The 23,096-nt window shown below is 42.8% G+C and overlaps 2 protein-coding genes across 2 annotated transcripts in view; one reads left to right on the plus strand and one right to left on the minus strand.

The window, feature by feature from the left end:
* atraid (all-trans retinoic acid-induced differentiation factor) overlaps positions 1 to 21,039 on the plus strand; it is a 29,822-nt gene extending 8,783 nt beyond the window's left edge. The window contains exons 3-7 of the mRNA XM_028796360.2: positions 4,589 to 4,657; positions 6,539 to 6,610; positions 11,862 to 11,983; positions 15,295 to 15,395; positions 18,735 to 21,039. Of these exons, the coding sequence (XP_028652193.1) occupies positions 4,589 to 4,657; positions 6,539 to 6,610; positions 11,862 to 11,983; positions 15,295 to 15,395; positions 18,735 to 18,839 (469 nt within the window). The 3' untranslated portion in view covers positions 18,840 to 21,039. The remainder of the gene's footprint in view (positions 1 to 4,588; positions 4,658 to 6,538; positions 6,611 to 11,861; positions 11,984 to 15,294; positions 15,396 to 18,734) is intronic.
* The window catches only part of inka2 (inka box actin regulator 2), a 361,375-nt gene that overhangs the window by 214,257 nt on the left and 124,022 nt on the right, over positions 1 to 23,096 (minus strand). The gene's annotated exons all lie outside the window — the stretch shown is intronic.

Here is a 23,096-nt window from a genome sequence, read left to right on the forward strand (position 1 = left end):
TTTAGTTCCCGGAGCAAATCCAGTAGTTCAACCGTCTCTAAGAAGCCTTAGAAGGTGCAGAGCGATTCAACAACATCGTGTGCATTTAAAAATAACAAAACAATAACAAAATGGAAAACATGAGGACACTCGGCTGGAGACGCGTCACAGGGCAGCAGTCAATCAGCAACAAGGAGAAATGAATAACGCTCTCGGATTGGCTACTTTCACCACCCCAAACCGTGTTTCCCTCAACAGTTGCTTCCTGTTCTCTCTACAGCACAGTATTGCCACCAAAAAAGCCATAAAAAATTGCAGAGGAAATTTGCGCTTTCCGCTAACAATTAATAGTTAGGTTCTAAGAACAAATCTGTGAACAACTGAGTCCGCGGACCCGAACCACGACTTTGTGGGGGTTTACTATAATATATATAATATATAAATATATTAGTTTCTGTATATTTTCCGTTGCTTACACATTAAAGTGTAGAATGTCAGTGCCTGATCCGCATAATCAATGCCTCCTATTGTGGTTTTGTAGGCTTCCACACCTGAAGACTTCGTGACTTCCCCGTTTCTCCAAATACGAACATTGACACAAGCTGCTCTGTGAACAGGAGGCTGCCGTCTTTCTTGTCCTTCCACTTAATTGCTGTCAGTTTGCCTTTTTGCCATTCACTAACTTGCACCATTGGTGAATCTTCACTTGAGTCAATTCAACAGGCATATCACAGCCGTCCGGCCATACAGTGTCCCAAGGTTATTATAGTTTTGCCTCTTTATATTAGTTTTTATGTCTATATTTTTTCTGACCTTACCTGGAAATTCATTTTAGTTTTAGTTTTCCTTCATCACATATTTTTAGTTTTAGTTTAGTTTTTCTTTCACAAAGACATTTCTATTTTATTTTTATATCTGTTAGTTTCAGTTTTAGTAATTATGGTCTGGTTAAAGAGCTCCTACGGATTTCAGTTGTGTGTCATAATGAGACAGAACTGTACACTTAACAGGTTTGGATACTAATTTAATGTTAGTGGATGCCTACTACACTACATGGTTTACATTTACATATTTACATTTACATTTACATCATTTAGCAGACGCTCTTATCCAGAGCGACTTACAACAGTGCTTAGTAGTCTACGACTGTTCTTCAGTCTTTAAGGCTAGGATTAAATCTACTGTCATTAAACAAGTTACCGCTGACCAAGTTGTATACAAAACCCTGCTAGAAGAAAATAGTAAGTTAGTACAAATTTTTTTTTTTTTTTTTTTGAAAAAAAAGGGTAGAAAAAAAAAGTATGGGGACTTTAGTCCAAGTGCTGTTGAAAGAAGTGTGTCTTCAGGCGACGTTTGAAGACAGTGAGGGTCTCCGCTGTTCGTACAGCAAGAGGAAGTTCGTTCCACCACTGAGGAGCCAACACTGCAAAGAGTCTTGATGCATGTCGTCCTCTTCTTTTAAGTAAGGGTGGTTCGAGACGGGCAGTGCTTGATGTTCTGAGACAGCGAGAAGTGACACGCTGCTTGACCAGTGCTGATATGTAAGGTGGTGCAGCTCCAGTTTTGGCCTTAAAGGCAAGTGTTAGGGTTTTGAACCTGATGCGGGCAGCCACAGGGAGCCAGTGCAGGTTCCGCAGCAGAGGTGTAGTGTGCGAGAATTTGGGAATATCAAAAACGAGTCTTGCAGCTGCATTCTGGATCAGTTGAAGTGGTCGTGTTGCCTTTAGTGAAAGTCCAGACAGCAGAGAGTTGCAGTAGTCCAGCTTAGAGATGACCAAGGTCTGGACGAGAAGCTGAGTAGCCTCTGTAGTGAGAAAGGGGCGGATTCTCCTAATGTTGTAATGGAGATATCTGCAGGACCTGGAGAGGTTGCTGATGTGTGGAGAGAAAGACAATTCTTCGTCTAGAGTGACACCAAGACTTCTTGCCGTTTTTGAGGGGACGATAACCGAGTTGTCAAGAGAGATTGCAAGGTCAAGATTCGGAGATGAGTTGCCTCTGATATACAAGAGTTCAGTCTTGCTGGGATTCAACTTGAGGTGGTGGGAAGTCATCCAAGAGGAGATATCAGCAAGGCAGTTTGAGATGCGGGTTGAGACCTGCTGGTCATCGGGTGGAAAGGAGAGAATGAGTTGACTGTCATCCGCATAGCAGTGGTAAGAGAATTCATGTCCAGCTATTACCTTCCCAAGAGAACCTGTGTATAAGGAGAAGAGAAGGGGTCCTAGGACAGAGCCCTGAGGAACACCAGTGGTCAGTCTTCGTGGAGCTGACTGGGAGCCTTGCCAGGCAACCTGGAATGTCCGGTCAGCAAGGTAAGAAGCAAACCATTGCCAGACAATGCTTGCGATCCCAAGACTAGTGAGATTTTCCAGAAGTATCTGATGGTTGACCGTGTCAAAGGCTGCAGATAGGTCCAGAAGTATGAGGACTGAGGACAGGTTGGTAGATCTGGCTGTGTGAAGGGTTTCAGAGACAGCAAGAAGTGCAGTCTCGGTAGAATGAGCTGCTTTGAATCCAGACTGGTGAGGGTCAAGAAGGGCGTTATTAGATAAAAACAAGTTAAGTTGGTTATAAACTGCTCGTTCCAGTACTTTAGAAAGAAAAGAGAGCAGGGATACTGGTCTGTAGTGGTTAATATCTGAGCAGTCCAGAGTAGGTTTCTTAAGAATTGGTGTGACAACAGCAGACTTAAAGGCAGTGGGAACATGGCCAGTCGTTAGGGAGCCATTAACTATGTGTGTGATGTGTGGGAGAAGATCCTGAGAGATGAGCTGAAATGTACCTGAGGGGATAGGGTCGAGTGAACATGTTGTGGGGTTGCTGGCCGTCAGGATCTGAGACACTTCCTCGTGAGAAAGTGGAGTGAAGTGATGAAGCTGGGTCGCACAGGTCGGTTGAGAGTGGGTGGGCAGCATGTCAGTCTGAGGGAAGGAACTACAGATAGTAGCAACCTTATCCTCAAAGAATGTAGCAAAGTCCTCTGGTGAGAGAGCTGGGGAGACAGAAGAAGATGGTGATTTAAGCAGTGAAGAAAAAGTGGCAAAAAGTTTGCGAGGGTTAGATAAGGATTTATCAAACTTGGTTCTGTAGAAGGAAGATTTGGCAGAAGTTAGGTCAGTAGCAAACTTTGATAAGAGAGATTGAAAAGAAAGGAGGTCATTGTTATGATGCGTTTTACTATCTGTTTTTGTTTTTGTCTGATAAAAACAAGCACAATCAAAACCAGATACTGAATATGAAAAAATTTACACAATTTTATAATTTTTAAAATATTTTCTATGTCATTTGTATTGAACAAATCTTCGCTGACTGTTGGCACTTTTTATCTTTTCCTTTTATTGCCGAGAATGGGCCAATTTGTAATGAAATTTAAGGTTTGAGGGTTTTTTATTCAAAATATCTACAGCACACAACATATCGCTTTTTATTTCACATGCTTTACGTATTCAGCTCGCTCTGTCACCGCAAATGCTGTGTGAACACCCACCCTCCGTCACTAGCCGCCGTTCACTGAATGAATATAAGCGGGCGGCTCGTGGTGGATGACTTTCTGTTTTAGAGTTAAAAGTTACAGGGGTTAAAGACTAACGGCAAGAATATTCATTCAAAAACAAAAACTAAAAATATTTTAAGTAAATTATTATTTTATTTTAGTTAGTGTTTCCAGCTACTTTAACAGTTTCGTTTAGTTTTAGTTTTTCATTTCAGTTTTATTAATTTTATTTTATTTCAGTTTACAAAAATGATTTTTTCAATAATAATTTCAGTTTTGATTTCAGTTTTCATTAACTATAATAACCTTGATTTGCATCAGTTTCACTATCTGTGTCAACGTCTAATGAGCAGTTCACATTGTCATCACTATTGCTTTATTCAACTATTGGCTCCATTTCAGTTTGTTCTAAAACTGGCATTACAGTGTTTCATTTACATGCCATTGTGTGTTTTGGTTGAAGGCTCTGCCCCAGTCATGAATACTGATGAGTTACCATAGAGTGGCAAAACATGTTAGAAATATTCATGACTGTTTTTGCAGCGTGATGTTATTTCATCCACAAGATAACAGCAGAATACTGTCCCAAGCGTTTTTCGGGCTTATTGCTATACATTAGATCTTAATAGCTTAGAGACACTCGAGATTAACAATTTTTAAATAGAATTCTCAATTCAAGAGTGTCTTGGGGTTAACACCAAGGAGGTTACTAAAATATGCATCCTTGGTGAGTGATGTCTACTCCATCATCACCAGATAGTTTCAGTTTGGTGTTTCCACAGATGGCACAGTGATAGTTGTGCCTCACAGTAAGGAAATCGTGGGTTTGTGTTCTGGGCCCTCTCTGTATGATAGGGCTTTAAGTTGTCAGAAAAAGCATTATATGTTAATGTAATGAATTATTATTTACAGTATTATTACAGTACACTTCACTCTGTGTCATGTCATGTTCACCATTTACAAGAAATGATGAAAGGTTGGACGTGTCCCAAATAGTCTGACTGAAAGGTGGAAAAACTTGGCCTCATTTCTAATTTCATAGCTCCCCCAGTATAGTCCGACAATGCAGTTCATTTCCTGTGTTGTTCACTCCGTTCCATTTCTTTTCCACAGGTTAGACTTGAAGAACTGCTCGCTGGCGGAAGTTGACGATCTGCATGAGGCCTACACCGCAGAAGTTGTGTGAGTTGGAGTTGCAGTTGCAGTGCTGTCTTTGTTTTACCAGCAGCGTTTTATTTGGTTCTGCATATGAACACAATTTTGTATAATTCAGTGTCACCTGGGATCCAAAGGCTAGTTGTGGCACTGAACTGTTTAACATTGCACAATCCCTGAGGTAGCCTGTTAATTTAAATGAGTACTTTTTCTTTTTTCGGCTGCTCCCGTTAGGGGTCACCACAGAGGATCATCTCTTCCTGTCCTCATCATCTTGTTCTGTTACACCCACACCTGCATGTCCTCTCTCACCACATCCATAAACCTTCTCTTAGGCCTTCCTTTTTTCCTCTTCCCTGGCAGCTCTATCCTTAGCATCCTTCTCCCAATATACTCAGCATCTCTCCTCTGCACATGTCCAAACCAACGCAATTTCACCTCTTTGACTTCGTCTCCAAATCGTCCAACCCCTGAGCTGACCCTCGGTAAGCGTCTCCGGGGGAATAGCAGTAATTTCACGTTGGATGTTTTCCTTCAAATCTTTCCACAATGCGAGGCTTGTTCCGATAGACTTTTACTCTGAGCATACCCCAAAGGAAGAAGTCTGGTGGTGTCAGATCCGGCCACCATGTTGGCCAAAGCCCCTTTGAAATGACCCTGTTGCCAAATTTCTGCCGTGCTCCTTGTCAATGTGTGACACATTGCCTCATCTTGCTGGAAGTAACATTCCGTTAACTCACCATGAAGACTAGCTGCTCAATTCTGTACACCACCATCCTGAGGAGAAGTCGTCGATTTTTAATAAAGGTGTCCTGAGTATTTTTAATTACACCTCATTGTTTTAGGTGTTATGTTATCAAGCCAGCAACCACGTAAGATGGAGACTAATTGTGGGTGACAAGGCTCTTCAAAGTTGGGATTAGAATTAATGACATTTATGAGCCCAACCAAGATGAGCTCCGGTATTCCACAAAAGTGGCCCCGACGCAACCCAGGGGGCTGTCAACAAAGGTTCCGAGGGACATAGCGTGGCTCCCATGGCTGCTCCCCTGGATCCAGTGACAAAGGGGCGTCCCGGCTGGGCATGGGTCCCAGCCATCCATCTATCTATCTATCTATCTATCTATCTATCTATCTATCTATCTATCTATCTATCTATCTATCTATCTATCTATCTATCTATCTATCTATTTTTAGTATCTATTATATAGTGCCTTTCATATCTATCTGTCTGTCTATCATATTTGAATAGCAAAGTCTAATTGATTTTAACAAAAACAATTTGGAAGCCTACTTATGGCCCTAAACACAAATCACTGAGCTCTGGATTTCTGTCTGTACTATGGGTCGGTTTCACTTGCCAAAATACCAAGTAGATCTAAGAAGAATGTCCAGAAAGTGACCAAACCAGACATCAAACTTGAAACCTCAAAAGGAGAACAGTGGAGTTTTTTTGGGGGGGGAATTGTGAGAGAGCTGAAAACAACCCTGATGGAATTTTACCAAAGTCCGGCTTCTGAATGACCCCAAACATTCGTGTTTTCCAAGAGCCTCAAGCTGGCTTTTCTCTCTGTGTTTGTGCTCAAGTACTCGCACACACATGCAACCAATGGTTCAAACATTTTTCACAGTTTTCAATAGTTATGTTTATTGTATTCCAGTCATTTAAATGAGCTTTTGCAACAGGAAAAGAGTAAAAAAAAAAAAAAAAAAAAAAAAGTTTCCCGTGCCTCTCTTTAAATGTCAAGAAGTGATGTGAGGTCGGCCAGCAGTGCGTGTGCTTGTTTTTTTGTTTTTTTTCTTTCTTCCTGTCATGGCTGTTGTTGTAAAATGGACTCGCAGCTTTATCAGTGCTGCATGGCGTGAGTGTAACATGACTGTATTTTTTTTTTTTTTTGCTCCTTCTAGAGACCTCTCAGAAAACCCTCTCCAGAATGTGTCAAAGTTGACATTTCATGGCTTCACCAGTATGTTCTTTCTGTAAGTAACGACTGAAATTGCCTCTTTTCCTGGTTGGTTTGGGTAAGGAGGTGCAAAGAGGATGTCATGGGGGTTTTGAGTAAAGGAAGAAAAAGAAAAAAAGAAAACACCAGCATCTTTTTAGTTTTTTAGCTTGCTGACCCACTATTGGCCTTAAGGTCTCACAAACAGAAATCACTGCATTTATATATGGGTTCAGAGCACTGCACAGAACTACAAATATAGTAAAATATCTAAATAATAGCAAAACCTTGCTGAGAGTCAAATCCAATGGTAAATATTTACATAGAGATACATCTGGGGGGTATTTTTCGTACGTCGCTTAAATCATCCGACATCAGATGCCTCATCTTGGATAAGTTAATGCCGGTGACACTCATCCGGGATAGTCAGTTTTTCAAACACAGCCATGTATTAGATTAGTCGAGCTGGATCTAATCATACGAGATGAATGCGCGCGCCCGCGCTGTGTGAAAAGCCCATATATATTGAGTCTAGAAAACATGATCAGCAAATCTTTGATAGGCTGTAACAAAATGACGAAAGAACGGGCGCATTTTTTTTTTTCCACACACGCAGCGCAAGACCTTTTATTCGAAGGACATGAAGAATTTCAAGATTTAATATGCACAAGGGGTAACACTGCAAAAGCAGCCCAGACCAGAAAAGGCAGCTGGCAAAAAGTGGCCGACAAATTAAACGCTATGTGCATTGTACTTACTGAATGCAGCGTTTCATTTCCTATGTGTCAGATTAATTATTATTTAATATGTCATAATTCCAGATCAAACGTGAGAACATGGGAACAGGTTAAAGTGAAGTACAAGAATATACTTCAAACTGGTAAATATTGGTATATAACTATTTAAAGAATTGTTGACATAAATAATCATATATAATATAAAAAACATTAATTTTAAAGCTAATAAGAAGGCAGACAAGCAAAAAACAGGTGGAGGTCCACGCGGTCCAGACCTAACCCCTGCAGACGAGTTGGCTCTCCAGCAAAATGCCCATCGTCCTGTTTCTGAGGGCATTCCAGGGGGAAGCTCCTCCTCAGAACCAGTGGCAGGATGCAGTGGTCACTTCATTTCAGGTAAAGGATGGTCATTGCATATATTTGTCCTCCTTGTGTGCCATAGGTATGTTCCATATAGCCCTCTTTTTTTGTTGGGTCAGTTGCAGGGAATGTCATATCTCTTGAACCTGTGTCTGACCAATGAGATATTGACGAAGGTCAAATATTTGATGAAGACACTGTGTCTGATTATTCATCAGGAGGAGAGGTAAATTTTCCAAATAATGTTTGATCAAACTCCACTGTGATCAGTCCCATGTGCCCCAATCACATCCTGGAAATCCTGGTAATGAGAATGTTAGGCTGATTGTCAGATTCTTCATGGAACTCTGGGTGTTTTAGCCTGTGTATTACCTACCTGCAATGGCATGAAACGCCTCTTTTATTGTCTGCACATGCAGGTGTCCAGGAAACACAATGAAAACCCAAAAGAAATATTTCAGAGCCAAACAAACTTTACGAATTGCCTGGCAAACTGCACTTTTAGTTAGATTTTCCGCATCGCCTACAGTATATAAAAAAAGTGCCGCTTGTAAAAAATCTCAAAGCAATGACTACTGTCTGTGTGGTTGTGAGAGCCCGACTTCGCCGAGTTTGACTTCGAATATAAGGTGCTAATAAATCTTAGAGGTACAATATTCCCCCTCGGCTAAAGCGGTATCTTTCGAAAAGATTTTCCTCCGGGAGCAATAAAGGATCTTGCCGATCGCGCAAAACCCTCTCTATATGAAATTCTCTTCTTATAATTTGCGCACCAATATCAATTGGTCGCTCATTCATGAACAGCGAAGCCATGACTGGATGACTTCCACGCACTGTCACTGATTAAGTGTGTAAACTAATCCTTGTTTACGTAGAACAAACTGCTCCGAGCAGGTTTGAGGATTAGGATGTGTTGCTATGACAACACTTCCAGCAAGAGTTTTGAAAAACCGACAGATCAGGATCAGGCCAAATCGTCAACAATTACATCCGGCTAAACGACTAATCCACGTACGAAAAATACCCCCCTGGAGAACAAGGTTTGTTGTTCATTCATTCATTGTCCACGTCTGCTTATTCTAGAAGAGAGTTACCAGAGGTGAGATCTCACAGAGTCAGATGCATGGCAAGAAGCAAGGCCCGAGCAGGATGCCAGTCCATCACCAGACACACACGCAGTCACACTCCCACTAACTCGGAGGGTCTACTATAGATCTAGGCCTGGAGGGACACCCAGGTTACCCATCTGTTTCCCTGGCCGAAGGCTGAGAATTTTGCAGGGCCCTTAAGTTGCTCCCTGCAGTTCCAGATCTCCGGTCCTAGCACCTGGTGTTGTGGCTTTGGTCGGTTTGATTCACCTGTCAAAGGCCATTCACTCCTGGACCCTTTATTTAATATCCGTAACCGTGCTTAACCCTTCATTGAAACCCCCTAAGTTGACAATCCCTCCACCTGAACCTTTGAGACCAAAAGAATGCAAGAATCTAGGCCAAATTCATATTCAAAGAGTTTATCTTATTTATTAAAACACAAAAATAAAAAAAGCAAAATTTGTAGAAGGCAATGGACAAGTTGATATCACTTACTCAGCCCTCAGACGACGACTTCTAAACCAAACGAAAGAACACGCCAGTCACAGGACACAGAACACAAATCCAGAGAAAACTGGAATCCTGCAAGGCCGGCCTCTTCAAATGGCAGTCTGCGGGCCACATGCGGCCCAGAAGCAACCTCCGATTGGCCCAGCCCGTGATCCTGCCAGAAACTTGGAGAAAAGTGCATTTTACACATTCTGAAATTCCTACAGTAGTACAGCCCATAAATGCAATACTCTGCGTAGCCTAGCAACATTCAATCCACAATGCAGTGCGGTGTTGTGTCTATGATACTGTGACGACCTGCCGAAGGAGCCGCTTCTCTGGGGGAGTCTCTTCCTGCTCTTTTTTTTCCCCCCCATTTGTTCCCCCCTCATCCTGATCACTCGGCTCTCTCTATGGAGATGTCCTGATCCCCCACAAAGTGCTTCCCCCCCCCCAAGACTGCAACGCAGTAGTGAGACACATCACAATATCAGCACACGTGGCGATTTAAAACGAACCTGTGTACCCTCCGTGTGCCATAGACGACATATTCATGTGTGTTAATTGCTGTTATCACTTGTTATGGGTTTGTGCACCGACAGCTTCAAAAGCGTTGATAGCTTTTTATTTTTTATTCTGTCAAATGCACTTTGTGATGGAGCTGACGCAGTTGTAGGGCTGCTGCCTCGCAATAAAAAGACACTGGGTTTGCGTCCAGTGTGAGACTGCAAAGTGTCTTAAGTAGTGAGAAAAACGGCAAGTAAATATAAGCAATTGTTATTATTTAGTCAGTCAGTCAGTCATTATCCAACCCGCTATATCCTAACACAGGGTCACGGGGGTCTGCTGGAGCCAATCCCAGCCAACACGGGGCACAAGGAAGGAATAAATCCCGGGCAGGGCGCCGGCCCACAGGGGATGAGTTATGAGGAAAGATGAAAAGAGCTGAGCCTTTACAGTTTAAGAAAAAGATTAAGAGGAGACCTGACTAAAGTGTGCAAAATTATGAATAGAATTAGTCCAGTGGATCATGTCTGTGACTTTAAAATGACTTCATCAAGAAGGACTTAGGAGTTGTAGTGGACTCGTCACAATCAACTGCCAGACAGTGTTCAGAAGCCATTAAGAACGCTAACAGAATGTCAGGTCATATAGCGCCTTGATGTGTGGAGTACAAGTCACAGGAGGTTCTTCTCAGTCTTTATAACACACTGGTGAGCCCTCATCTGGAGTACTGTGTGCAGTTTTGGTCTCCAGGCTACAAAAATGACATAGCAGCACAAGAAAAGGTCCAGAGAAGAGCGACTCGGCTGATTCCAGGGCTACAAGGGATGAATTTTCAGTTTAACCAAAAGAAGATTAAGAGGAAGTAAATTAGCAATAAAAACAGGCCACTAATTAAGAAAAGGGTTAGAATGAAAATCTGCATCAATTGCGGCCCTCCAGGACCAGAGTTGTGGTCCCCTGTTATTAGCCTTCTAGCACACTGTCTGGATGTGTGGCTCTGGATAGGTGGATCTCAGACAGAGGGGAACCACTTTAACCAAAACCAGTGGCTATGTAAAGTGTTTTGAGTAGCGAGAGAAAACCACTATATGAATGTAATTTATTATTCTTACTAGTCATTTAGCCCGTTACAATAACGGGTGCTAGAACAGTAGTGCATAAACATTAGTAGGAACAGTCTATATTAAATGGCAAGGGACTTTGACCTCATTCTTTTTGTTGGTCGTATTTTTCTTTCTTTCAGCCTTTCTTTTGTTGATGTTTACTTGCTGAGCTGACCGTTCTTCGTGGGCTGCCACTGTGTATCGTGTGTCTTTAATTTTCTGTGACAGTAATACTGTCTTGTACGGCTCTATTCAATAAGGGCGCGTAGATAATTTAGTTCAAATGGCTCTGGAATATGTGAAGAGCAACAGGTGCAGATCTTTATTTACGCGCGCCTTTATTCGCTGCGCCCAATTGAGGTCATCCTTTTGAGGCTCGCCTTTTTGTGCGCGCCCTTATTGAAGGATGCCTGTGCACGCCCTTATTGAAGGATACCGTCTTGTATGTCCGCTGTCTTGTACGTCCGTAATATACGTCCATAATATACCTTTAATTTTCTCTGGCGGTAATACAGGCGTGCGAGTTGGTAATATGCCTTTAATCTCCTCTGACAGTAATACTGGCTTGTATGTGGCTGTAATATGCGTCACTGTATTGTGTACCTTTAATTTCCTCTCGCAGTAATACTGGTTTGTATTTCCGTAAAACGCCTCTAACTTTCTCTGATAGTAATATCGCGCATAGCACCGTGCCCCGCGCATGCGCACTTCACCAGAAGACACCCACAAACGGACACCTGGACGCACATAGGGATTTTATATATATACTGTAGATTATTATCCTCATTCATTGGCAACTATGTTGGTCCATTGGTCCACTACATTTTCTTGGCCTCCCAACACTCCAGACCACAGCACATCTCTCTACTGTGAACTCTTGAAAAGTTCTGGGTCCGGTTCTTTATTGTCAACGTTCAGATCAGTCATTTAATGCCGAGATGCTACTTTCTGTATAATGCAGGTCCTAACTTGTAAAAGTTTTATTTTTCTTTTGTCTCCAGAGTTTTACCTCCAATACTTGAATGCCCGGGTGGAAATGAATCTTGGGAGATCACAGAAGTGTCTAACAGCATAAGAATATGCAAGGGGCAAAAAAGTGCCTGCAATAGCACTGGAGAGCCGGGTATGGGTGTCTTCTTTTTTCTTCTTCTATCTGCTTCAATTGTTAAGGGTTGGAAATAGAAAACATGTTGTTAACGTTATAAGAAAACAGTTGGTGAAATTATTTCGTAGCATATCATTGTATCACCTAGGAAGGTGTCCCCGTGGACTGTGATGTTTGCTGATGACATTGTGATCTGTAGTGAGAGTAGGGAGCAGGTTGAGGAGACCCTGGAGAGGTGGAGATATGAGAGGAGAGGAGTGAAGGTCAGTAGGACCACCAAGACAGAATACATGTGTGTGAATGAGAGTAGGTCAGTGGAATGGTGAGGATGAAGGGAGTAGAGTTGGCGAAGGTGGATGAGTTTAAATACTTGGGATCAACAGTACAGAGTAATGGGGATTGTGAAAGAGAAGTGAAAAAGAGAGTGCGGGCAGGGTGGAATGGGTGAAGAAGAGTGTCAGGAGTGATTTGTGACAGCAAGAGTGAAAGGGAAGGTCTACAGGCAAGTAGTGAGACCAGCTATGTTATATGGGCTGGAGACGGTGGCACAGGAAACAGAGCTGGAGGTGGCAGAGTTAAAGATGCTAAGATTTGCATTGGGGATGACGAGGATGGACAGGATTAGAAATGAGGACATTAGAGGGTCAGCTTAGGTTGGACGGTTGGGAGACAAAGTCAGAAAGGCGAGATTGTGTTGGTTTGGACATGTGCAGAGGAGAGATGCTGAGTATATTGGGAGAAGGATGCTAAGGATGGAGCTGCCAGGGAAGAGGAAAAGAGGAAGGCCTAAGAGAAGGTTTATGGATGTGGTGAGAGTGGACATGCAGGTGATAAGTGTAACAGAGCAAGATGACGAGGACAGAAAGATATGGAAGAAGATGATCCGCTGTGGCAACCCCTAACAGGAGCAGCTGAAAGAATAAGAAGTAGCAAGGAACTTCTTGAAATAAACTGACATTACTTAAAGAAACACAAAGAAAAAAAATAAAAGTGCAGAGTAGAGGATAAAAAGTTAGACTAAAATTTACAGCGTTAGCGGAAGGGACGAGTGCTGTAAAATCTCCATTAAATTTGGGATCTTTGAGATCCTTGTAAAGGACGACGCTAAATTGGACCAAGTTTATATTTTCATCAGAATATTCTGGAAGACGGCAGTACAATGCACTCTTGAACAGTTGCGCCTGCATCCAAATTTTTATACCAGAATGGGAATTTGGTCAGATAAACAAATTGTGCATCAGACAGTTAGAATTACTGTCACGTTCCTCAGGTTGTGAGAGCGAATCTTTGAATAAACATTTACACTCTAAAGGATTGATACCTCCTAAGTGACAGTTTTGTTACATTAAAGGGTTAAAATATATCACGGCCTTTCCAAGAAACTTGGTGTTCGTTCACCTCCGATATCGAGGCTGGGAGTGGCTCCACGCCTGAGTTGACTGCTGTGAAATGAACAGACTCGACACACTCAAAGGTTTGGGGCAGCCACCCGTATAATTTCCCTGGCTGCAAAAGGGCTTGAAAAATAGCACTGATGTGCATTGTTTGGAGTCCAAAATTGAACTGTCTTAGTAAAGGAAGGAAGTGACATCCTTTAGGTCAGAACTGGAAGTGACATCTTACTTGGGGCCCGGAACCAGAAGTGATGTCTTCATGGCTGAATCGGGCCAAATGTCCCGTATTTGGTCTGCAGAAATAACAGAGGAAGGTTTGCTGCACCCCACCACCTCCTGGCCTGGCATGGAATTACCGTATTTATGCGTGTACCACACGCGCAGTTTTTCCTGAAAATTAGCATTAGAAAATCAGGTGCACGTCATACACTCTCTCTCTCGCTCTTGATTCAGTTTGGCGTCGTCATTCATCATGGATAGTAGCGATTACGATTACTCGATTTTCTTTGTAAAAATTAGGGTGCGCGTCTTACACGAGGGCGCGTGGTACACGAGTAAAAACAGTACCTTCATTAGGCCCATTGGGAACACCAATCTTGACGTCTCAAGGAAAACCTTTGTTGAGCTTCCACTTTTTTGGAATACATACTGAACAAGTTGATGAGAACGCATTACGTGGTATTATGTGCATCCAAACAACGTAGCAACGTTTCCCCAAGTAGAAGTCTGACAGTACCGGGTGTATGACTGATTTAATGAGACACAAATGAACACTACTGCTTTCACTATCGTTGATGCGCGGTGCAGCCATCTTGAATTTTGAGGTTGGGGGTGGAGAAGCTCTCCCGACTTTCTGAGTAGGAAATCCGACTTGTGGGGGAGATTCCATTGAAACGTCCAACTTGGAACTTCGAAATTCTGACTTCCCTGTTCAAATGGAACACAGCGTAAGGCCAAAGGCTTTTTCATGGATACACAGGTTGTTCCTCACGAAATGCTTTTCCTGTACATGTGTACATAAAAAGAGTTCAGTCAGTCATTTTCTAACCCGCTATATCCTAACACAGGGTCATGGGGGTCTGCTGGAGCCAAATACCAGGGCGCACAGGGCTCAAGGCAGGAACAAACCCCGGGCAGGGCGCCTGCCCTCCGCAGGGCACACACACACACACACTAGGGACAGATTAGGATTGCCAGTGCACCTAACCTGCATGTCTTTGGACTGTGGGAGGAAACCCATGCAGACACGGGGAGAACATGCAAACTCCACGCAGGGAGGACCTGGAAAGGGAACCCAGACGGGTCTCCTTACTGCGAGGCAGCAGCACTACCACTGCACCACCGTGCCGCCCAAGAGTTCATTTATATTGTTTTTATTACCACAGTGCAAATGCTACCTGTTTCAGAAGACTCGTTAAATTTTGATTTTCCGTACTGGGGTTAATAAAGTTTATAAAATCTAATTTAAAGGACTACTCCGCCCAAAAATGATTCTTTTATTTTTTGTATGCTACTTACCTCATGTAGTTTGCAGCAGTGGCCAAGAAAAAATGTTTAATCTCCTAGTTTGATGCAGGTCAGAGATGATCATCTGACACAATTGTTGTCTGTGGTGACCAGTGATAGACAACCACAAACGATATCAAAGCTTCCATGAAAAAAAAAAAATCTTAACGTTACTCTTGTCGCATAATCCACATGTCAAGTCATCCAGTTGTATGCGCACATTGTCATAAACAGGTATTTTACTAAAATATTTTTACATAATCCACTTCCACAAAATACAACACACTCAGACGTGAACGAGCGTTTGAATTGTAGACCCGCCTCCTCCTCATTTATTGGTCACACTTAACTCCAGCCTATTCATTGGCTAATTGGTTTTGTCCTACAGATTTTGTGCTTCTTTGATGCTAAACAGTAATCTCATTACAGCTCGGCTTTGTCCAGAAAACTCCTTATGCCAACCAGATGGCCCCGGCTTGTTCCAGTGTATCTGCGTAGACGGCTTCCATGGCTACAAGTGTCTCCGAATGGTAAGAACCACACTTTTAACATTCAAAAAATGGAAAAATAGTGTCCTCCGTAATGTTTGGGACAAAGACATATCCATCCATCCATTTTCCAACCCACTGAATCCGAACACAGGGTCATGGGGGGTCTGCTGGAGCCAATCCCAGCCAACACAGGGTGCAAGGCAGGAACAAATCCTGGGCAGAGCACCGACCCACCACAGGACACACACACACACACACACACCAAGCACACACACTAGGGCCAATTTCAGAATCGGCAATGCACCTAACCTGCATGTCTTTGGACTGTGGGAGGAAACCCACGCAGACACGGGGAGAACATGCAAACTCCACGCAGGGAGGACCCGAGAAGCGAACCCAGGTCTCCTAACTGCCAGGCAGCAGTGCCACCATGCCGCCCGACAAAGACACATTTTTTCTAAATTTTCCTGTCTGCTACATAGTTTAGAATTTCAAATCGGCACTTCAGATGTGATCAACACAAGAATCCCTGGAGCCTGCAAAAATATTCGTAATGCTGGGCCACCTTAAATTCCTTCACAACCCTTCATCAGTGTCTTTGTTTTGCAAATGTGTCAATCAGCACAAGCAGCCTGCTATCTCATCTCCCACCGAAGCAGCTGAAGTCAAGTTAGACGCAAAATTCTCAGAAGTGAAGTCTGTTTGCGTGTGTGTGAGGTGCCTGGAGTTGTACTGGGTAAATAATATCTCTTTATTTGCAATACATATATTTCATGTGTGTTCCGTGTCTACAACAATCTGGGTAAATGTAGAATGATGACAGGAAAAGTGAGGCAAGAAACTTTTTTCATGTTATAGTACTAATGACAAAATTTTGACATGAAGTGTGTAATGTGTGAAGACTAAAGTCCAAATATCAAATAAACACTTTCACCAAAGGAATAACAAAACAAGTACACTTTTATTCAAGAATGGTAATGATAATACATCGACCCAGCGCAATCCGAGGTAAGGTAAGATGAGGCTCGTCGCTACCGCACCTCCTCGCATTCCTCCCCGGTGTTTGAACAGGAAATGTGGCTATTTAGCGATTTTGGCTATAAAAATGATCCAAATTATTGGAATCGTTCAGAAAACAAATTTACAGTCAAATGAAAAACTTTGGGAACCCCTCTTAATTCTTTTTTGTTTCTCATTGGCTGAGCTTTCAAAGTATCAACTTCCTTTTAATAGAAGACATGCCTTATGGAAACAGTAGGATTTCAATAGTGACATTACGTTTATTGGATTAACAGAAATTATGCAATACACATCATAACAAAATTAGACAGGTGCATAAAAGTGGGCACCCCAACAGAGATATGACATCAATACTTAGTTGAGCTTCCTTTTGCCTCTACATGCTGTCCTCTTATAGCCTCTGATGAGTGTCTGATTCTGGATGGAGGTATTGTTGACCATTCTTCATACAAAATCTCTCCAGTTCTGTTCAATTTGATGGACAGCCTGCATCAAACCACCCCATAGATTTTCGATGATATTCAAGTCAGGGGACTGTGACGGCCATTCCAGAACATTGTACTTCTCCCTCTGCACGAATGCCTTTGTAGATTTCCAACTGTGTTTTGGGTCATTGTCTTGTTGGAATATCCAACCCCTGCGTAACTTCAACTTTGTGACTGATGCTTGAATATTATCCTGAAGAATTTGTTGATATTGGGTTGAATTCATGCGACCCTCGACTTTAACAAGGGCCCCAGTTCCTGAACTAGCCACACAGCCCCACAGCATGATGGAACCTCCACCAAATCTGACAGTAGGTAGCAGGTGTTTTTCTTGGAATGGGGTGTTCTTCTTCCGCCATGCAAAGCGCTTTTTGTTCTGACCAAATAACTCCATTTTTGTCTCATCAGTCCAAAGCACTTTGTTCCAAAATGAATCTGGCTTGTCTAAATGAGCATTTGCATACAACAAGTAATTCTGATTGTGGCGTGAGTGCAGAAAGGGCTTCTTTCTCATCACCCTGCCATACAGATGTTCTTTGTGTAAATTGCACTGAATTGTAGAATGATGTACAGATACACCATCTACAGCAGGATGTTCTTGCAGGTCTTTGGAGGTGATCTGTGGGTTGTCTGTCACCATTCTCACAATCCTGCTCATATGCCGCTCCTGTATTTTTCTTGGCCTGCCAGACCTGCTAGGTTTAACAGCAACTGTGCCTGTGGCCTTCCTTTTCCTGATTCCATTCCTTACAGTTGGAACTGACAGCTTAAACCTCTGAGATGGCTTTTTGTAGCCTTCCCCTAAACCAGTGAAAGGCAACCTTTTTCGAGTTGCGGCGCACTAAGTCCAAAAATTTTCTTTCGCAGCGCACCTGAGGGACTGCCCATAAATAAAGTCGTGACGACACAATCTATGGACAATCGCCAATAAAAACAGTTAATTTTACAAGTTTGAAAGACATTTTATTAATAAAGGAATCAAAGGATAAATCTTAAATTTAATTAATGTGAACGTTGAGATTGTTTTTCAGCACATATGAGATTGATGCGAGGATCAATTTTCGAAAGACAGACGTGCATTTCCTTGTCGATCATTTGAAGTCTCTCGCGTTTCTTAGACTTCATTTCCATAATCAACCAAAAGTTCAAAAACACTAGCAATTTTAAATATTTTACAAAAGTTTTCGCGGCGCCCCTAGAAAATTCCACGGCACGCAAACCAGTTGCCCGACAGTGCCCTAAACCATGAGACTAAACAATCTTTCTTTTCAGATCTTTGGAGAGTTGCTTTGAGGATCCCATGCTGTCACTCTTCAGAGGAGAGTCAAAGGGAAGGAAGCACAACTTGTAACTGACCACCTTAAATATCTTTATATCTCATGATTGGACACAACTGTCTATGAAGTTCAAGGCTTAACGAGCTCATCACACCAAGTAATCAGCATTGAGCAGTGACAGGCATTCAAATCAGCAAAATGACAAGGGGATGTTTCACATTTTCACATTTGATTTAATTTCATACAACTAAATACTGCTTCACTAAAAATCTTTGTTCGGAAAACACCGCAGTACTCAGATGTTACCAGGAAATGAAAGACATACTGTACCACTGTTCTCTTTATTGTTGAAAGTCGAGTCAATTATTATGCAGGCTGAGAGGGGTTCACAAACTTTTTCATATGACTGTGTAGCACAGATCAGTTAACACATTTATTTTATGTTATTATTATTAGTTTTTTTGGTTTTTTTTTTTTTTTTTTTACTTTTCATGATGACCTCGCCTGACTGCATGTCCATATTTGGTAGAGTATAATGAAATTCTCTCCTTTCCCAATGTCACACAAAGTTAATCCTCTGTCCCGTCTCCTTTTAGGACGAGTTTCCTATGGTGGAAATGTTTGTGATCCTTGGCACGGTGACAGCACTCATGTCCAGCCTCCTCTGGGCGACCCAGCGCCGCAAGGCCAAGTCCTCCTGAGGTGACTCAAGATTGGAGGCGAACACCCAAGCAGGCTTCAGCCAATGGGATGGCAGTACGTGAACAGGAGGTGGGAGTGGACATGAACTGAAGGCGGAGACTGTGAAAGGCTCAATCAGCAGCATCCTTCAGGACCACCTGAGGTAAGAAGAGGAAGTGAAAATGGATGATTACAAGGATGCCAAGTCTTTCCATCACCTGCTGCCTCCTTTGTGTCCAGCAAGAACATTGGGATGGCTTGGAGGGTCTAAGCAATTGACAATCTTCTTAAACTGGACTTTGTCAGTCACATCCTCAATACAGAGACATGAAACACTTTTATTTCTGGAAACCTCGATGTACCAGCAGTCCAAAACCATCCATCCATTATCCAACCTGCTATATCCTAACTACAGGGTCACTTGTGTCTGCTGGAGCCAATCCCTGCCAACACAGGGCGCAAGGCAGGAAACAAACCCCGTGCAGGGCGCCAGCCCACCGCAGCAGTCCAAAACCGAATCCTTAATTTCGAGTAAAAAGAGCGAAACGCCGGTTCAGGACTGAGTGTGTTCTCGTTATATGCAGCAATAGTTTGGACTCCGTTACCCTTCATTTATTTGCTTTCCTATCCCCTCGCCCCAGGCTGGCTTTTGTCTGGAGGCTTGTGCCATCACGATAGGAGCAAGACTCCCAAGTAGGGGTGATAATGGGGAGTTGATCGTTTTATACCAAAGGCACAGGACAGAAGCCAGGAAGTAATCCGTAGTCCACTCCAAGGCGAACTCCTTCACTCTTACCATGCCAAGGTACCAAGTTTGAATGGTTTTGTCAGAAAACCAGAATATCTAACCGGGAAGAAAAAAAATGCTGAGATGGGAAGAACGTATTAACACCAACAGACTGGGATTTGAGCCCAGGATACTGGAGCTGTAATGGGGAGCACCGCTGCTTCATGGTGTTACGCCGCCAAGAACAGCAAAAAAATAATAATAATCTGTCGTGGAGTTTATTTAAAGTTGATTGTGTAGGCCAGTGTCCTTTTGGCTCACGATTGTCACCCTGACCAGTTCCCGAACTGAGGAAGTGAATCATATTTCAAATTTGATCAATTTAAACAAAATCCCGCATCATTTGTTTTCTTGTATCCCACTTATGTTCTGTTTGAATGCAGCCTGGAAAACGCAACAAAAACCTCCATCTTCATGCTTGCGTGGATGGCACACCTTAAAATTAACACACACAGCTAGAGGTCCTGGCCAGACGAGGACTCGAGTGATGCCCTGTTACCTCCTTTACGTAAGTACGTGTCAGAGTGATGTCACTGTTAGTGCACTTGGCAGGGCCTAACAGGCCTACGGGTGTCCTTTGGTTATGTGCAGCTTACCAACCAAGATGTAAATATGTCACTCACGGCATAGTGAAAAGTCGAGCAAAATGTCGACACCTTTTATTGGCTAACTAAAAAAACAGTACAAATATTTAAAAATATAATTCAAATTCATCAAAATAGAAAGGTCTGATTTCCTTAAAGTAGCTTTTATTGCCGTTTGTCTAGTTGCACAGGACGACTGCTCTGATTCTTCTTTTTTTCAGTTTATTATTCCACTTTATTTTAACGTAAAGCCTGATATGCCAATCGCCTCTCACTCCCTAATAACACGAGCTTCCACTCGCTGCTCTTTGTTTACACTGCAAAAAAACAAAAAGACGTGCACCACCTCGACTACTGTAATATCTCAAGAGTAAATTACTGTAAAGCTTAGAGAAGCAGGGGCTGATAATATAATTTCTTTTTGTGATCTGCCTTTTTATCGATCACCAATTTGAGTCTTTTTAGTGAAAATTGGCCCGTTTCGATCAGATCAGCGGCCAGGCAGTCGGACCATCCATAGTTACGTTCTCAGATGGCCTCATTTTCCAATCTCTGACATCACTTCTTACGAACACTCCACTTTTGTTGTCCTTTGGGTCCCTCAGAAGAGACAAATTTATGTTAAAAATCTCGCATTGGGGCTTCAGGACATGTGACATTGTATACTTTTGATTGTTTGGCCGTCCTTATGATGATTGACTCTGCTCAAGGTTTTGATATTTTTATGTATCCGCGTATTGCTTTCCTTTTTCCAGGCTAGAAACTAATTAACATGGCCCTTGGCCCTGTGATGTCCATACATATTTTACATTCTCAAGTTAATTAAAAATGGCTTTTGGTCCCATGGCATCCATACATCTTTTCCTTTCTCTGGCTATAAACTAACTGAAACAGATTCTGGGCCTGTGATGTCCGTATGTAGAGCATGAGCCAAAATTAAGTACCCCGTTTTTCAAGGTCGAGGCAGCTGAGCGGATTTGATGTGGTGTGGGGGGTCCTTGGATAGGCGATCCCTTGTAGTTTCAGTCGTCAACACGTCTTGGTCCGGTGCGCACTGTGCTTTCGCTGTCAAAGCGTTCTTCAAAAATAACGAATCCATCATCCCTACGCAACACACCATCCAAACGCACGTCAGTGACGTCCCAAATCGAAAGACAATTCGTCAGTGGGTGACTAAATTTAGACAGACGGGTACGACACTGAAGAGTAAATCTCCAGGCCGTCCTCGGACTGTATGAACACATGACAACATCCAAGCTGTAAGGGCGTCCATTTTGCAGTCTCCTAAGATGTTCGGCGCACTTCTGCCTTTGGCATTTCTAACGTGTGTTTGAGTTTGCAAGAGGACCTTAATGTCCATCCATACAAAATGATGGCAGTGCAGAAACTCGCTGAGAGAGACGGAAAGAGCCCGTAGAGAGTTGTGTGCCAACATTCTGCAAACCGTTCATCGAGATGTCATCGTCATGTGACGTCAGTGACGAGGCTCATTTCCATTTGAATGGTTGTGTTAATAAGCAAAACTTTCACTACTGAGCTGAAACCAATCCTCGTGAACTTCATCAGAGACCCCCGCACAGTGAGCACACATGTTACAGTTTGGTGCGCCATTGCAGAACTTGACATTGTAGGCCTTTACTTTTATGACGAAGGGGGGGAGCAGCGGTCACCGTCACTTCAGAATGACACAGAGAAATGCTAGAGAACTGGAAGAAATGGACGTGGTGGATGCCTGGAGCAACAGCTCATACGGCCTGCGCGGAGATCCATACAAGTTTTCTGGGGAAGCTGATCTCCTCCCTGCGCGCCGATGTCGGGTGGCCTTCACGTTCGCCTGATCTCACTCTGTGCGATTTCTATCTCAAGTCAAAGGTCTACACACACACACACCGACCTCAAAACCTTGAAGCCCCCCCCAAGGACGCTATTCGGCACAAAACCGCTGCTGTTCCTCTTGAAATGGCCGAACGAGTCATGCAAATGTTCAGAGATCGTCTCATCACGAGTATCGCTAATGATGGCCACCATCTTCATGACATCATTTTTAAAACACAGTGCAAAAAAAAATCTCTTTTGTATCCCCTTTCTTGTGTCGTATTGAAATTTTTTTGATCTTATAGTGTTTTTTATAGAATAAACATTTGAAATTTTACATTCTTAATTTATAAATTAATCAAAACAGCTTCTGATCCTTGGGCATCCATACTCCTTTTCTGTTCTTGCATTATAAACTGAAACGGCTTCTGGTGCTGTGATGTCCGTACGTTTTTTCCTTTCCCTCGACTATTAAGCTATAAAACCAACTTAAACCATTAAAGTCATCAGTTACTGGTGCCGTACAGGATGAACGTACAGAAATGGGAGTCGCTCGTCTCGTTCCAGTCCTGTAAATTCAGCCCATCCTGGTTTGTTTGAGCAAAAATTGAAATTTCATATCAGCAGTCGGCAGTTTCAAAAAAATCGGAAGATTCCACACACCGGGAGATCTGCTGTGGTGGCGGCTTCAGGACTTGCATTGTCGTTTATTTGCTTAGCAGACACTTTTATGCAAAGCGACTTACAAAACGGGTCAACGTACAGTTGTGCTTGAAAGTTTGGGAACCCTTTAGAGTTTTCTATATTTTTGCATAAATATGACCTAAAACTTCATCAGATGGTCACTCAAGTCCTAAAAGTAGATAAAGAGAAACCAGTTAAACATCCATCCATCCATTTTCCAACCCGCTATATCCTAACTACAGGGTCACGGGGGTCTGCTGGAGCCAATCCCAGCCAACACAGGGCGCAATGCAGGGAACCAATCCCGGGCAGGGTGCCAACCCACCACAGGACACACACACAAACACACCAACCAGTTAAACAAATGAGACAAAAATATTCTACTTGGTCATTTATTTATTGTGTAA

This window comes from Erpetoichthys calabaricus, chromosome 3 (genome assembly GCF_900747795.2).
Source record: "Erpetoichthys calabaricus chromosome 3, fErpCal1.3, whole genome shotgun sequence".
NCBI classification, from domain to species: Eukaryota; Metazoa; Chordata; class Cladistia; order Polypteriformes; family Polypteridae; genus Erpetoichthys; species Erpetoichthys calabaricus.